At 45.6% G+C, this 16,785-nt stretch overlaps 2 protein-coding genes across 2 annotated transcripts in view; both read left to right on the top strand.

Moving 5' to 3' along the window:
- Window positions 1–16,785, top strand: part of e(y)2 (enhancer of yellow 2) — a 278,423-nt gene that overhangs the window by 14,577 nt on the left and 247,061 nt on the right. The window lies entirely within an intron of this gene.
- On the top strand, window positions 2,618–7,792 carry Gcn2 (eukaryotic translation initiation factor 2 alpha kinase Gcn2). The gene is made up of 5 exons (XM_065219614.1): window positions 2,618–3,008; window positions 3,072–4,934; window positions 5,034–5,248; window positions 5,316–6,756; window positions 6,815–7,792. Exons 1-5 carry the CDS (start codon window positions 2,785–2,787, stop codon window positions 7,698–7,700), a joined length of 4,629 nt encoding a protein of 1,542 aa, XP_065075686.1. The 5' UTR covers window positions 2,618–2,784; the 3' UTR covers window positions 7,701–7,792.

The raw sequence follows: 16,785 nt of genomic DNA, 5'->3' as shown, positions 1-16,785 counted from the left end.
TCACCAGCCTCGTCGTTGCATTTAGAGAATGTGACGAATTTTGTTCATTTAAAACAAAAATATAAATGTTTATACTCTAAACATATGAATTATTCAAAGTAAATTGAAAGCATGTTTAAAACTAAAATATTTATGTTTGAATTAAATTCAAAAGCATGTTTATTTCAACAATATAGGATTTGGGTAAACGGTTTTTAGCGTGTCATGTCTTTTTATTTCCTTCTTGTTACATTCGGAAAAGGTTGCCCCAGCTTTGCTCAACCTCAACAGAAAACGGCCATCCATTCCGAATCCATTCCGGATCCTCCTCCGATACCGAACAAGGAAAGAAACCGGTATGAGAACCAGTGGCAGAAACCGAGGCAGAATCGGCAAAACGACGCTAGTAACACAAATTTGCACCGGTTCAACTGAACTGGAACCCCCGGACACCCACCCCGAGGGGTCCTTGCATCCCGGACCAGGACCCCAATACTCACAGGTCACCCTTAATCGCACCCGAAGAAGAGCAGGAATTAAGATGCCCTGCCCGATGATTTTTTTTTCATTTCTTTGCAAACCGTTTAATTTTGCTTTACCCTGCACTCAACTACTAAAATAATTCAAAAATATGTATGTTTATTTTAAACATCAGAAGCATGTTTAAAATAAACATATTTATTATTGTTCGCATAGCTGTCAAACCAAACAAAAATAAGTACGTTTATTTTCAACACGAATATTTTTGAAATAAACGTAACATTATTTTTATTTTAAACATTGATTTCACATGACTTAAAACATGGAATACGTTTGAAATCAACCTAATTTATGTTTGTGGCCAGAACAAACATAGTTTACGTTTAAATTTACCTCAAATTTTTTGTTACGACGATAGTTTTTTCTGCGTGTAAGACACCGAAAACATTGTTTTTTAAATATAAATGTACGTCTCCTCTTTTATATTTTAATAAAATTGTTTGTTCTATCGTTTTAATTTTTCATATTTTATCAATATAAAATGAATTAATTACTCATTTCGAAAAACGCTCAATTTTATATGAACTGAGTAACATTTACTCAGATATGCTTTTTTACTGCAAATCAGAACTGAGTACAAGTTACTCTGATTTTGACAAATGCTAGCATTACTCAAAAGTGAGTAGTTTAGAGTAGTTCCATAGAGGTAACTCTAAGACCACTGGGTCCCGAAGAAAATCATTATTATTTTTGGCTCACTCAGTACCAGAACAACGGTCCCAAGCAGTCCCAAGCTATTTCACTCACCCCTGCATGTTCTGCATGAATCCACACACCCCTGATGTTATCTGTCAAACTTTCATAGCGAATCAAAACAAACATAGTGTAGTAATAGAATTTCAACTAGAATAGGGTACGTTAATCGTTTGCTTGGGACCAATAGGCTACTAAAGTGGTGAGCCAATTTAAAATCGTTAGTTTCGTATTGATTGTTGGTAGTTCCACTTTTACCGAAAGAGAGTAGATTTTTACTCTTTTTTGAGTAACATTGAAGGAGCGTGAATTCGCGAATGATCGCAACACTTACACGCTATTTCAAAACTACCCAATTTTGGGTAGAGTCCACCCAGATCTGTCAAAACTGAACCTACCCAAAAATGGGTAAACTATGTTGGGAGTGACAAGTTGAAAAATTAACAACGTCGATCGGATTCATGTCGATGTTGTTCATTTGTCAACTTGTAACTTCCAACACAGTTTACCCATTTTTGGGTAGGTTCAGTTTTGACCGATCTGGGTGGATTGTACCCAAACTTGGGTAGTTTTAAAATAGCGTGCAGGGCAAAAAAAATATAAAAAAATATCAGACACGTTGGGTCTTCACTTCGTCAGGGATGCGTTGACGTTGATTGAAAGCATATTTTTACCCATTCTTTTTGCAGAAGACATTTTCTCAAATAGGGAAAAATTACCCGGTTTTCGTTTTTTGAAAATACCCATTTTTTGACAGATTTGAATAACTTCACAAAATGAGTACAACCCTAATAAAAATAACCATAAAAGAGAGCTTAACGACGTGTTCGGGGTATCATCCAAACCATTTGTGGGATAGTTTACCCATCCGGGATATAGTTCGTTTATGGTTTTTGTTTATTAGGGAAGATACTCATTTAATGGGTACTTCCGAGTAAGCGTGATAACGTTTGTTTCAATCAGCGTTTGCATTGGAAATTGAATATGAATTATAGAATTTCTGTTTGAAGCCAAAATTTATGAATGTGTTTCCACTGGATGTTGAGATAATGTATTGATTATTTTATTAGCATACTATATACCATGAAAAAGCAGCCTACTGGTGAGGTTTTGCCCGTTTCCAAGTAAGGAGTTACTATAAAAATACAAAACGCCTGCTGATATTTCCCGGATATAGAATTTGATGTACTTCATATTTTTCACAAATTTGCTTTCGAGTGCTATGACGTCGTGGTCATCATGTCCCGCAATGTTTACCTTTTTTCCTCTACCAACACATACGTGAAGGCTAGATCTCTACACCTTGTATAGACAAGATTGGTTTGTTATGTTTTTGAAATTCTGACATTATACGTCGCAAAAAACAATCGCTAGCAGCAGTTTAGTATTTATGCGTACAGTGCAACATTTCCAGGCTTGTGCATCAGAAATTGAACACCGCCAGGAATTATCCTGTAGCTACAGCTAGTATTCACCTAGTTGTGCAACAATTTGTACGTGGTTATATCGTAAACAACAATGCATCATCATAGTAGTAGAAACATCTGCTAGACGCCCAACCTACGCCGAAGAATGGCCAGCAGCAGCAGCAAAGAAACCTTTCGGGAACGGCAGGAAACCGAACTAGGAGTGATCCGCTCGATCTACGAAACGCAAGTCGAAGATCTACGTCCACCCGGTGTTAAATGGCGACCACTGGAGGTGCGGCTAAAACTCACCCCACAAAAGGGTTCTGCACGGGAGTTTTACGCAAAGACCCAACTACGAATCACCTGCGGAAAAAACTATCCGAAATAGTAAGTGCAATTTGAAGCTTTGTCAATGAATTTACCAGAAGATGATTATTGTTTCGATTTTAGTCCCCCCAAAATCGAGCTCGAGAATACGGTAGGTCTGTCGGATGCACTGGTACAGGACTTATTGGATACGCTGAAGAAGCAAGCTGACCAGCTGAAAGGGGAAGTTATGATCTACGAGCTGGCAGCTACCGTGGAAGGGTTCCTGCATCAGCACAATGCTCCGCCCAAAGGCAGCTTCTACGATGAGATGTTGGCCAACCAACAGAAGATCGCTCGGGAGCGGCTGAATACCCTGAAGGCAGAGGAAGACCAGCGAAGACAGGTCATCCAAGATGAGCTGCAGAAGCGCAAGAAAGAACTGGAAAAGACGAGAAGGGAATCCAAGCATAGCATCAATGAGGCCAGTCCGATGCACCGTAGTATGAGCTCTTCGGAGAACAGTGATGGGAACAGCTTCCGGGGGTTGGAGCACTTTTGCCTGGATCACCGTAGGAGTGAAACGTTGTTCTTCCGGGATGGGAAGAAACTAGTGAAAGGATCATGCTTGGGACATTCGCAGCGAGGTTGTATCGCTTACTCGGGGATCGATGTTCAAACCGGACAGCTGGTGTACGTGACGGAATGGAACATCGAATTGGACAAGGAAGGAAAAACGATTTCCGGGAAGACACCGGAAGAGGTGGTGAGCGAGCTGGAGAAGCAGATGAGCAGCTTGACAAATTTGAGGCACAAAAATTTGATTTCCTACGAGGGGATTCACTGCAAGGTCGGAAAGGATAGAATCGATGTGTATGTGGTTCAGGATTTCATTCTGGGGACGAGCGTTTTCACCATTTCTGGATCACTGGGATGGTCGGCGGAAGGAGCCAGTATGGTCGCCAAAGGCATACTGGAAGCACTGATATATCTCCACAACAATGGAGTTTCGCACGACAATCTCTCGGATTCGGCGGTTTTCATCGATAATAGTGGCAGCATAAGAGTGGCCGATTTCAAACTGATTCCATACATCCAGGAGCTCATCAGTGGCCAACAGTGCGTCCGAAGTGACCTTCCTGCGTTGGGATCGCTAATCGAAGCGCTATTTAATGCGCATTCGGAAATGAAGGACTTCATCGATCGCTGCAAATCGGAACGGACCATTTCGGGTTCGGATCTTCTCGAGCATCCATTCCTTCGACCGATCCTGTTTCAAGACATCCTAAGAAAGAACCACCACTCTCCCCGGGAACCGAAACCCTCCGATTTGCAAGTGGCAGAGCGATCTCACCACTCCATCCCGGCGTACATGACAACTTCCCTCGCAACGGAAAAGTCTCGTCTTCAAACGGAGTTCGAGAGGCTGTCCTACATTGGGAAAGGGGCTTACGGAGATGTGCTGAAGGTGCGTAACATCCTGGACAACCGGCAATACGCGATCAAGCGTATATTGCTTCCAGCGCGGAGCAAACAGTTCTACAAGAAGATGACTCGGGAGGTGGAACTGCTCTCGAGACTGAACCATGAGAATGTGGTCCGTTACTATAACAGTTGGGTGGAGGCAGTCAGTCCGGGTGAACTGGAACAGCACGGAGTGGATTCGAGTTGCGATTGGTCTATCAGTGCTGGTAGTGCCCCGAAGAGGGTGGCACCGACTAAGGTTATCAAAAAGAATAACGACAAAAACTCGGATTGGGTGCTGGATTGTATGGCAATCGATTCAAGCAGTAGCGACGACGACGATGACGATGACGACGACGGAGATGGTAGTTCCGATGGTATTGAATTTGTGGACTCCAATGGGGATGTGGCAACGTATGCGAGCTTCAGCGAAGGTGTGGCCGGAGACAATGCAAAGGGCAAATGTGATGGCGCCGCGACGGGGAGCCCGGAAGTGCTGTACATGTACATCCAGATGGAATTTTGCGAGAAGAGCACGTTGAGGTAAGGGAACAGGAATGCTTTCGTAGAAAATGCAATTTCTAAAACTAAGTTGATCACGGTCAAAAACTTAAACATTGCATCAATCTTCTTCTTCTATAGAACTGCCATCGATTCCAACCTCTACGAGGACGTCGATCGTGTCTGGCGCCTGTTTCGTGAGATTGCTGAAGGTCTTAGCCACATTCATCAGCAGGGCATGATCCATCGGGATCTGAAACCGGTCAACATCTTCCTCGACTCACGGGATCAGGTCAAAATCGGCGACTTTGGCCTGGCAACTACCAGTATTCTAGCTCTGCAGAATCAACAGCAAGGTTGGTAGATGGCATTGCGTGGTCCTGCTTGGTTACAGATTATAACGTTTTTGTTGTTAAATTTCAGAACGGATAGTTCAAAGTCATCAGACCGCTTCGTTGGACATGGGCAACTCGCTGACCGGCAAGGTCGGTACTGCTCTATACGTAGCACCCGAACTCACCGGTAATGCTTCTAAATCCACCTACAACCAAAAGGTTGACCTCTACTCTCTCGGCATTATCCTATTCGAAATGAGTACGCCTCCGTTGGCTACCGGAATGGAACGAGTTAAAACCATGATGGATCTCCGCTCGGATACGGTAAGCTTTCCAGAGCAAATCCTAAACGATGGAAAATTCTCACAACAGGTTCAAGTCATTCGATGGCTTTTGAACCACGACCCAAGTAAAAGACCCACCGCCGAGGAGTTGCTATCCTCGGAGCTAGTACCACCGATCCGTCTGGAAGCAGGAGAGATTCAGGACATCGTCCGTCATGTCCTATCTAATCCTCAATCTCGACACTACAAACATCTGATAGCCCGTTGTTTCGCTCAGGAAAGCGATACCATTTGTGAACTCAGCTACCACCTGGACATGGTCCCGATCATCCCCCGATTCGATTACGTCAAGTCCAAAATTATCGAACTGTTCAGAAAACACGGAGCCATCGAAGTCGTCACTCCACTACTAACCCCGTACACCAAGTCCAACGCCCGGAACAATTCTGTCAAACTGATGACCCACTCCGGCAGTATAGTGTCTCTTCCAGATGATCTACGGATTCCATTCATGCGTCATGTCGCTCTCAATGGCATCAAATTCATCCGCCGCTACTCGATCGGACGTGTTTATCGCGAAAAGAAAGTCTTCAACTTCCATCCGAAGCAGGTCTACGAGTGTGCCTTCGACGTCGTAACTCCCAACCGCGGAAATCTTATCGTCGACGCAGAACTTCTATCGATTGCCAACGAAATTATGCGAGAACTGAATCTACTGGACACGCAGCGGAACATATTCTTCCGCTTAAACCACATCAACTTGCTCCGATCGATCTTGCTGTATTGTAACGTTCCTTCGGACAAATACAAAGAACTCTTCGAGATAGTGCTGGACTTTTTCGATGCAAAAATCTCAAAATTTCAGTTGATCTCCTGGATCAACAGCCAGATCACGCAACTGGGAGTCAAGATCAACACTGCTTTTCTGTGCGATGCGTTGCAGATAGAAATCTCGCTATCGCAGATCAATGGTACTCTGCTGAAGACACTGATCAAGGGACGCGGTGAGGCGGCAACACTGGCCAAGGTAGCGATACGAGAACTGGAAATGGTCCATTCGTTGGCACAGGGATTGGGAGTGCAGGTGCCGATGATCATCTGCCCGGGACTGCCGATCAACTATGAACGGACGAAGGGAGGAGGCGTCGTTTGGCAGCTGATCGGAGAGTTGAAGGCAAAGAAGAAGAATCCGTTGACTACGATCGCGGTCGGGGGACGGTACGATTCTAAGTTGGCGGAGTTTCAGTGAGTACTTATTTTTGAAACCGAAAAATCGAGATTTAAAGTATTCTTGAATTTTCAGGATATCCGGAATCAGCAACGGACTGCAGGTTCCGAAGGTTGAACTCAGCGGTGCCGGATTCAGCTTTCATCTGGACAAGCTGGTGTATGCCTTGGGACCGACCGGTGGCTGTGAACCTGTAGAGGTAATGATCAGCATCACCGGTTCCAGGCCTCCCCTGAAGGAAGTTGTCCAAATTTTGCGTTTCCTTTGGTCTCATGGAATCAAAACTGGTATTCTGGAGGGCGCCATTTCCATGGAAGAATCAGCCAAGGAAGCAGGAGCCAACTTGGTAGTGATGCTCGGAGAAGGTGGCGAGCTGCGGGTCCGCACCTGGAATCACGATCGTTTCCAGGAGTGTCACATCACCCGACCGGAGCTGTTCGGTTATATTCTGAAAATCCTTCGCCCAGATCAATCGACCAACGAAGTGACGACAGCCCTGCAGAGTGCATCCCTCGCAAGCTCCACCTCGGCCAAGAGCGTACCCTCGCTGGTCAGCCAAAACCAGAACAACAGCACCGCTTCACTGGATCTCATTTTTCTCATAGCGGAAAAGGTCAACACCAACAAGAAACGTCGCTACGAGAACCAGGTTGAGCACAGACTGTCTCCGATACTGTCCAAGTTCCAGAAGAAGGAGAAGATATCACTGATCATGGTAGATCTGCCGAATGCTCCACTGCGGGGACTGATTGGCCTGATTGATCCGGCCGAGTGCAGCAACGATGATGAAGGATCCCCGAATTCGGTCGAGTTGAAGGCCCTGATCGAGCGGTATCCCAAGTACAAGCGTAATATTATGGAAATCTACAGTGAGATTGTGGATATTTTCAGCGAAAGTAAAGCCCTGCCGGTGGTCGGAGTGTACAGCGTGGTGGATTCCTTCTGCCGGCTAATTTTGTAGACCTATGTTAGGTACAAATGTCGCCGATAGTGATTCGTTTAGGCAAATTAATCATAAATTTTAAAACAAATCAATACCGAGAGATGAACGTAACAATTTATCCGAACGGCCTTGTCTGTAGTTGGAGTGTACTGAGAATACACTACGTCATTGTAAAATATAGCTACTTACCTACCTTACTAAGGCTAAGGCCTTGTTGTCCTCTGCTGTCCGAAGAAGTCGTCTCCACTCTACTCGAACCATGGCCACACTTCGCCAGCCTCGTAGTCTGCGAAGGGTCCGCAGGTCCCCTTCTACTTGGTCGATCCACCTTGTCCGCTGCGCGCCTCTTCTTCTTGTTCCTGTTGGGTCGCTTTCTAGAATCATTTTCACTGGGTCGTCGTGCGGCATTCTTACGACGTGCCCAGCCCACCGTAGTCGCCCAATTTTTGCAATGTGGACAATGGATGGTTCTCCCAGCAGCTGGTGCAATTCGTGGTTCATTCGCCTCCTCCACGTTCCGTCATCCATCTGCACTCCACCGTAGATGGTACGCAACACCTTCCGTTCGAAAACACCAAGGGTCCTACACGAGCATACTCCAGGTCTCGTGGCCGTAGAGGACCACCGTCCTGTAGACAGTCAACTTCGTGCGGCAGCGAATTTTATTCGACCGGAGCGTCCTCCGGAGTCCAAAGTAGGCACGATTCCCTGCCATATTGTGTCTTTGATTTTCTCTGCTGGTTTCATTTTCGGCGGTCACCAGTGAGCCCAAATACACGAAATCATCGACCACCTCGATTTCGTCACCGTCAATCTGAACTCGGGGTGGGAGGCTAACATTGTCTTCCCTAGAACCTCTTCCTTTCATGTATTTTGTCTTTGATGACAAGTCCAATCCGCCTAGCTTCAGCCTTCAGTCTGATGTACGTTTCCGCCATCGTCTCAAAGTTCCGTGCCATGATGTCAATGTCATCGGCGAAGCCAAGAAGCTGGATGGACTTCCTGAAGATCGTGCCACTCGTGTCTATCCCAGCTCTTCTGATCACACCTTCTAACGCGATGTTGAATAGCAGACACGAAAGTCCATCACCTTGCCGTAACCCCTTTCGAGATTCAAAGGGACTCAAGAGTGTCCCCGATACTCGAACAACGCAAATCACTCGATCCATCGTCGCCTTGACCAATCGCGTCAGTTTATCCGGAAATCCATACTCGTGCATAATCTGCCATAGCTGATCTCGATCGATTGTGTCGTATGCGGATTTGAAATCGATGAACAAATGATATGTGGGCACGTTGTATTCGCGGCATTTCTGCAGAACATGCCGAATCCCGAAAATTTGGCCCGTCGTAGCGCGGGCACCCATGAATCCCGCCTGGTATTGCTCCACGAACTCTCTTGCAAATGGTGACAGGCGGTGGCATAGAATTTGGGAGAATACCTTGTAGGCGGCGCTCAGCAGTGTGATCGCGCCGTAGTTGCAGCAATCCAACTTGTCACCCTTTTTGTAGATTGGGCATACGACACCTTCCATCCACTCCTCCGGTAATATCTCCTCTTCCCTTCAAATCTTGGCAATTACCCAGTGCAGCGCTCTAGCCAGTGCTTCACCACCGTATTTTAATAGCTCACTTGGTAGTTGATCTACACCAGCTGCTTTGTTGTTCTGCAGCCGACCGAACTCCTCCTCAACTTCTTGAAGATCAGGGGCCGGTAGCCTGTCGTCTTCTGCGCGTGCTCCAAGGTATGTTGCCGTGCCACCTTCGTTTTCTGCTGCGTCATCGTTGAGGTGCTCGTCATAGTACTGCTTCTACCTCTCAATCATCTCACACTCGTTCGTGAGAAGGTTACCGTCCAAGTCCTTGCACATATCGGCTTGCGGCACGTAGCCTTTGCGCGAACTATTTAGCTTCTCCTAGAACTTCCGTGTGTCGTTTACGCGGTACAGATTTTCCATCACCTCGCGATCTCGGTCTTCCTGCTGACGCTTCTTCCTTTGGAAAACCGAGTTTCGTCTGTTCCGCGCTTGTCTTGCCCGTGCTGCATTCTTTTCCTCAACTAACAGTTTGCATTCGCCGTCAAACCAGTCATTTCTTCGGTCCAGGATTGCAGTACCTAGTGCCGCTGCAGCAGTACTACCTATGGCGGAACGGATGTCCCTCCAGCCATCTTCAAGAGAAGCTGCGCCAAGCTGCTCTTCCGTGGGTAGTGCAACTTCCAGCTGCTGCGCGTAGTTCTAGGCAACTCCGGCGTCCCGTAGTAGCTCAATGTCGGGTCACGGCGTTCGATTTCGACGGGTGTTATGCACCGTCGAGTGTTTTGAGCGCATGCATACTGCAACTAGGTAGTGGTCCGAATCTATGTTCGCACTGCGGTACGTGCGGACGTTGATAATGTCGGAGAAGAATTTCCCGTCGATTAGAACGTGATCGATTTGGTTTTCTGTGTGTTGGTCAGGTGATCTCCAGGTGGCTTTGTGGATATCCTTGCGGGGGAAAAAGGTGTGGGAGAGTCGGATTGACCGCACAGGGGAATCAGCGTTGGTTTCGGATTACCGAAAAAGGAATCGACCACGAGGATTTAATAAAACTATCAAAAGGGAACTTTTAATGCGTCTTTCTTGTCGGATGTACAAAGTTCAACTGAAACACTTCTCTATTCGCGCCGTCTCAGCGTCGGCGAGGTTTGGTCGTCCCAATGGAAAAAAGATGTGTGGGGCACGACCAACCGGTAGATGACGAGGGGCAGCACACATTGCTAATTCTCTTCACTCCTCCTCAATGGTTGACCCTCGTCTCGCCACTGTCCAATCCAAGCTGCTTGGCTAAGCCGTGATGCTTGACTCCACCCAACGGCTTCGTGAGAACGTCCGCCTTCATGTCCTCCGTAGGGCAGTACTTCAGCACCACCTCATCGCGTTCACAAAGGTCCTTCACGAAGTGTCGTTTAGTCTCGATATGCTTGGACCTCTTGCTAGATCGTTCGGACCGAGCAAAACTGAGGCATCCTTGATTGTCGCCGTTCACCACAGTTGCGGCGGCCTGCTTCTCTCCAAGATCATCAAGTAGTCGACGCAGCCAGATCACCTCTTGGCACGTCTCCGTTAAGGCGACGTATTCCGCTTCCAGTGTCGACAGCGTTACACATTCTTGCCGCCGACTGGCCCACGAAATCGCTCCTCCTGCATAGAACACGACGAAGCCCGTAGTAGACTTCCGTGTTCCGACATCTCCTGCCCAATCACTGTCCGAGTATGCAACAAGTCCACTATTTTCGCCCCCGAGAGTCAGCTTCCAATCGCGCGTTCCTTTGAGGTAGCGGATAACGCGTTTGGCCGCCGTCCAGTCTCTCTCGGAAGGAGCACTAAACTTGTGCCCCAGGATTGCAGCACTGTTCATAATGTCGGGGCGAGCGCAAACGGCAATATACATCAATGCACCCACTGCGCTTCTGTACTTCGTAATGTCTTCCAGCGGTTCGCTGTTCACTTCATCACTCAAAAATCCTTTGTCCATCGGCGTTTTCGACACTTTTGCTTCACTGAGTCCCGTCTTCGCTACCAACTGGTCTATGTAGTTCATCAAGCTTACGCTGTACACATTGTTCTTCTTCTGCACTTCGAGACTCAGAAAGATTCACGTTGATGACGTCACCGCTACCGTTCACTCCGCGCAGTGTGCCATAACCACAACCCGCCGTTTTAACTACTTTTCCGTCTGCCAAAATAACACTTGGTCCGTTCTTCTTCTCCAATTCCGTGAAAAACCGCTCGTCATTCGTCATATGACAGCTTGCGCCACTATCGATGTATCACGAGGTGCATTTTTCGTTGGCAACCATAAAGCACACATCGTTAGATTTCTTCGCACTTTTATCGGCTTTCTTCGCACTCGGTTTCACTTCGGGCTTCTTCTTTTCTGCATCGCCCTGCTTCTCGTTCTTCCACGCTCGGCAGTCACGCCGAATATGACCCGCCTTTCCACAATGGAAGCACGTTTTCCCCGCACTATTCTTCTCGCGACTCTTCTTTGTCGCACTCTTCATGGCGGTAGCCTCACTGCTCGCCGATCCACAAGCTCTTCCAGAACGCTCACATCGGCGTTCATATTCGTCAAGCACTTTCACTTTCACTGCTTCCAGCGTCGTACCGGCGTCGATCTGGCTCTGCAACAAAGTTGCCAGCCCTTGATACGATTCGGGCAAGCTTCGGAAGAGCAACACAATCTTGAAAGATTCACTTAGAGCGTGCCCCACAGCCGCAAGCCTATCGTATAATGCATCCAACTCCCGAACATGACACTCAACATCACCATCCTCGGAAAGATCCATGCGCCACAGCTTGTTCAGCAGCGCCACTTGCGTCGTGATGCTCGCTTTTTCGTGGTGTGCACACAAATTATCCCAACACTTTTTCGCCGAATCAGCAGTTCTCACAAGGTAGAACTGGTTCTCCTCGATCGAAAGGTTGATAGCCGTTCTCGCCTTCTGGTCAGCCTTTTTCCAGTTGTCGTCCGCTGGCTCCGGCTTCGGCTCGGCAATCGTGTGCCAAACCTCGTCCCGCGTGAGCAACATTTCGATGCGGAATTTCCATGCGCTCCAATTGAAATTGTTCAATTTGTCGAAATTGAATCCCTTGAAATCCGCCATTTTGTTCACTCACTCCCGACGCCGACTAGCCACTTGCGACGACCGCAACGCGAACCGAAAAATTTCTCAAAAATCTTCTTTCGCACTTTCCGAAACGCTTCCTGGGCCCATAACCTGTGGGAGAGTCGGATTGACCGCACAGGGGAATCAGCGTTGGTTTCGGATTACCGAAAAAGGAATCGACCACGAGGATTTAATAAAACTATCAAAAGGGAACTTTTAATGCGTCTTTCTTGTCGGATGTACAAAGTTCAACTGAAACACTTCTCTATTCGCGCCGTCTCAGCGTCGGCGAGGTTTGGTCGTCCCAATGGAAAAAAGATGTGTGGGGCACGACCAACCGGTAGATGACGAGGGGCAGCACACATTGCTAATTATCTTCAAAAGGTACTTCGAACTACCATTCCTCGAGAGGCTGCAAAGTTCACGCATCGTTGGCCGTTGTCGTTCGATACGGCATGCAGGCTGTTTGGCCCGATTGCCGGTCTATACATTGCCTCCCGTCCTACTTGAGCGTTCATGTCGCCGATGACGATTTTGTCGTCCCGTTGCGATCAGCCGTCGTACACCAGCTGCGCATAGAACGCTTCTTTCTCGTTGTCGGGTCTCCCTTCGTGTGGGAAGTGCACGTTGATGATGCTGTAGTTGAAGAAACGGCCCTTAATCCTCAACTTGCACATCCTCGCGTTGATCGGCTGCCAACCAATCAAGCGTTGGCGCATCTTACCCAGCACTACAAAGCCGGTTCCCAGCTCGTTGGTGGTGCCACAGCTCTGGTAGAAAGTAGCCGCTCGATGCCCGCTTTTCCATACCTTTTGTCCCGTCCAGCAAAGCTCCTGCAGTGCTACGACTTCGAAGTTGCGTAGTTCGCCCGGGAAGCCGAGCGATTTGCAGTTCCATGTTCCGAGTTTCCAATCGTAGTCCTTATTTCGTCGCGTAGGTCTGTGCCGATTGTTCCGATCCGTATTTCTTTCTTCAGTATTTGCAACTTTATGTTTTTTTCCAGGACGGCTAGTTGGGCCTGCTATAGCTACTTGGGGTACATATTAAAAATTTACAAATTGAGGACGTTTGATTCAGAATTTAAGTAAGATTTGCTTGTTATTAAAAATTACAATTGTTTATCAATAGTTAACTAGTGAAAATTGATTAAAATTTATGGCTCAAGTCTACCAATCACGTGCTTGCTTGTGATTTATATGGTGAGTGTAATTCCAGTTACCAAAACACTAACACTAGCTTGACAAGTCAACCATTGAGCGTAGTGGATCTTATAGTCCTCTAAGTAAAAGTATGGCCGTCTGTCAAAAGTTGTTTCAGTCGAACCGTCAAAATGTACTGCTTTGCTCGATTGGAACAACTTTTTTCATACTTTTACTTAAGAGTTTTAGGGGATCTAGGGGCATTTGTGCCACCCTAACAATTCTCGCGTCACTTTTCAATAGATTCTATCTACATTCATTGATTCTCTTCATCGAATTTCTCTTTGGATCGCCATCTTAAGATATTTCCGGATATTTTCGACTCAGTTCGATGGAAGAAGCAACAATCTAGCATCTAATATGACAATTTCGGGTTGGAAATTTTCTCGACTTCCTTGGGCGTAGTGTATCCACCGACAAACCGACATGAATGATCATACAAATTACAAAGAAATTTCTGATCAAAGCACAAAACTGACATCTGCCGCCGTGGTAGCGGAAAATATTTATATCTATTTCGGACAAACATTTCTATGGTTTTGACAGATGGGATCACTGTACATTTGAATCTACCGTTATGGATTCTCGAACAAGAGTTAAGTTTAAGTTTCACTTCGGTTTTCGGTGGTGTATCGTTGTGCTTGCCACACAATATACAAATTCATGCATTGGTATTGACATCGAAAGCTCTCAATTAACCACTTCATTCGAGCACTTAAAATGACGTTTACTACCACTCGAACTTTGAAATAAAACATAATTTTGAGATTTTTTCTTCTAGAACCTCGAGAAAAGTAGCCAAAATTTGTGCGTTTCATAAAAAAATAGAAATTAGTTGGTCCAGTTTTGTGAAATCGCTGGTAGAAAGTCACGCCAAAACTGCTTGACAAAGTGGTCAATTAACAACTGTGGAAGTGCAATTTGAACACTAAGTTGAGAGCACACAATAAGCTAATATGCGATAAGCAATGCTTGAAATGCGATGAAAAAGAAGAAACAGGGACGGGGTTAAAAGTTCATCCGAGTTCGAGCTTATGGGGTGTTAAAATCTGTGCGGATTTGCTAGCGCTAGTGAACTAGCACTGTACAAACAAGTAGCCACTCGCATAAATGGGAACCTTACCTAAAATGGTTAAAAATTGTTTATAATCTCTGCTAAACTTTAACTGAAATGGTTGTGGAACTTTACATGAACTTTTGAGTGATAAAGCTCGTGATAAAGTTTGAATCTTATGTATTATGTTTTTTTTTGGAAGTGGACCTTACAAATAATGGATTGTTAAGAACCATTACCATTCAAAATGCTTGTTTTCTTCATACAACTACACTCAGTTAGCAAATCCGCACAGATGTAAACACCCCATAAGCTCCTACTCGGATTAACTTTTAATCCCGTCTCTATTTCTTCTTTTGACGTAGGACTACGTCTTTAATTTCTATACTGGGGTACACTTTGTGAAAACTGAAAATGGAATATGAAACAAATTCATGAAAGATTTTGAACATTAATAACTCAGCTGCCCCTGGATCAATTTCAATAATTTTATCACCAATCGATCAGAAATATGTCTACGCAATGCTTCCAACTGATGGTTTTCAACAAGAAACTATTGAAATAAAACGTTGTTCCCAAACGCAGTCGTCATAATCGAGTACCACTTGGTTGCACATCATTTTGCTTTGACCTGAAAAGATATAAAACAACGCTGCTGTCTAGCCTCAACTCATTTTCGCTTCGGACGTTGTGGTGAGCAGACAGCAGAAGCAGCAAAAACAGTCGTCTGGCTCGCCGTGGCGGTGTCAAACGTGTCTCCGGTCTGATCTAGGAGGTGTACTGAAGGTGTTCTTGGAAAATGCGATCCGTGATGCTGCCACCTACACTAAACACGCCAAGCGTAAGCGGCCATCGATGTCGTTTACGCTTTGAAGCAACAGACACGCACTCTGTACGGTTTCGGAGGTTAAATCATCACCAACTTTGGTCCCAAGCAAACGATTAACGTATCCCATTCTAGTCGAAATTCTAGTACTACACAATGTTTGTTTTGATTCGCTATGAAAGTTTGACAGATAAAATGAGGGGTTATTGGTTTTTCCTATGTTTCGAGGGGTGAATCGATTAACTTGGGACCGAAGATAGTACCAGAGCTGAGCCAAAAAGTTGAGCACGTTTCTTCGGGACCTACTGGTCTTAGAGTTACCTCTATGGTATCTGTTTACAGTTCAAAACAAAGCGAAATATTTGCCAATTGGGTTTTTCACGCAGGTGAAAAATGTAGTATTTTGTATGAGATTTTCGCTTCGCTTCGATCTCTATACAGGCCTTTACCAACAATCAATACGAAACTAACGATTTTAAATTGGCTCACCACTTTAGTAGCCTATTGGTCCCAAGCAAACGATTAACGTACCCTATTCTAGTTGAAATTCTATTACTACACTATGTTTGTTTTGATTCGCTATGAAAGTTTGACAGATAACATCAGGGGTGTTTGGATTCATGCAGAACATGCAGGGGTGAGTGAAATAGCTTGGGACTGCTTGGGACCGTTGTTCTGGTACTGAGTGAGCCAAAAATAATAATGATTTTCTTCGGGACCCAGTGGTCTTAGAGTTACCTCTATGCCTTTACAGTTCAAAGCGAAGTGAAAAATTTGCCAATAAGGTGATCCAAGAGACGTTTCTCAGTGACAGACAGCTAGAAATCAAGAGTGTGTGAGTGATCTGGTATTTATGGTGCTGAATGTAAACATAAACAAAGCAGAAATTCATATGAGAGTGAACTGTCAGTTCTACTGTGATCTGTCAAAAGTTCTTGGTAAACAAAGAAGTCAGCTGATCGCAACTGTCTCGTCCTCGTGGACAGCCTTATTGCGTTTTTCACGCAGGTGACAAATGTAGTATTATGTATGAGGTTTTCGCTTCGCTTCGATCTCTATACAGGCCTATAGGAAGTCAAGAGCTACAGAGTGGCCTTCAACGCCAATGTAATCAAATGTCCTTTACCGAACCTTTATTCACAGACAAACAGGCATAACGCATTGAACATGTTTCTTTGCCAAACATCGTCGCTAAATCACTATCGCCATCTGTTGAGTACAATGTGAAGGTAAATACGCTCAACCGATGGCGGTAGTGTGTAAACGTCAAAGGCTAGGGAATTGACAATGCGCGCCACAAGCGGAGATACTACCAACTTAAATGCGTGCTCGACAAACAATATGCGAGTGTTATGTCTGTATATCTGTGTTTT

Source organism: Ochlerotatus camptorhynchus, unplaced genomic scaffold (genome assembly GCF_037179485.1).
Source record: "Ochlerotatus camptorhynchus isolate MF236.1 unplaced genomic scaffold, CSIRO-AGI_Acam_v1.1 ptg000107l, whole genome shotgun sequence".
NCBI lineage: Eukaryota > Metazoa > Arthropoda > Insecta > Diptera > Culicidae > Ochlerotatus > Ochlerotatus camptorhynchus.
Note: the sequence above shows the minus strand (reverse complement) of the source record. Positions and strands in the feature narration are given on the sequence as shown.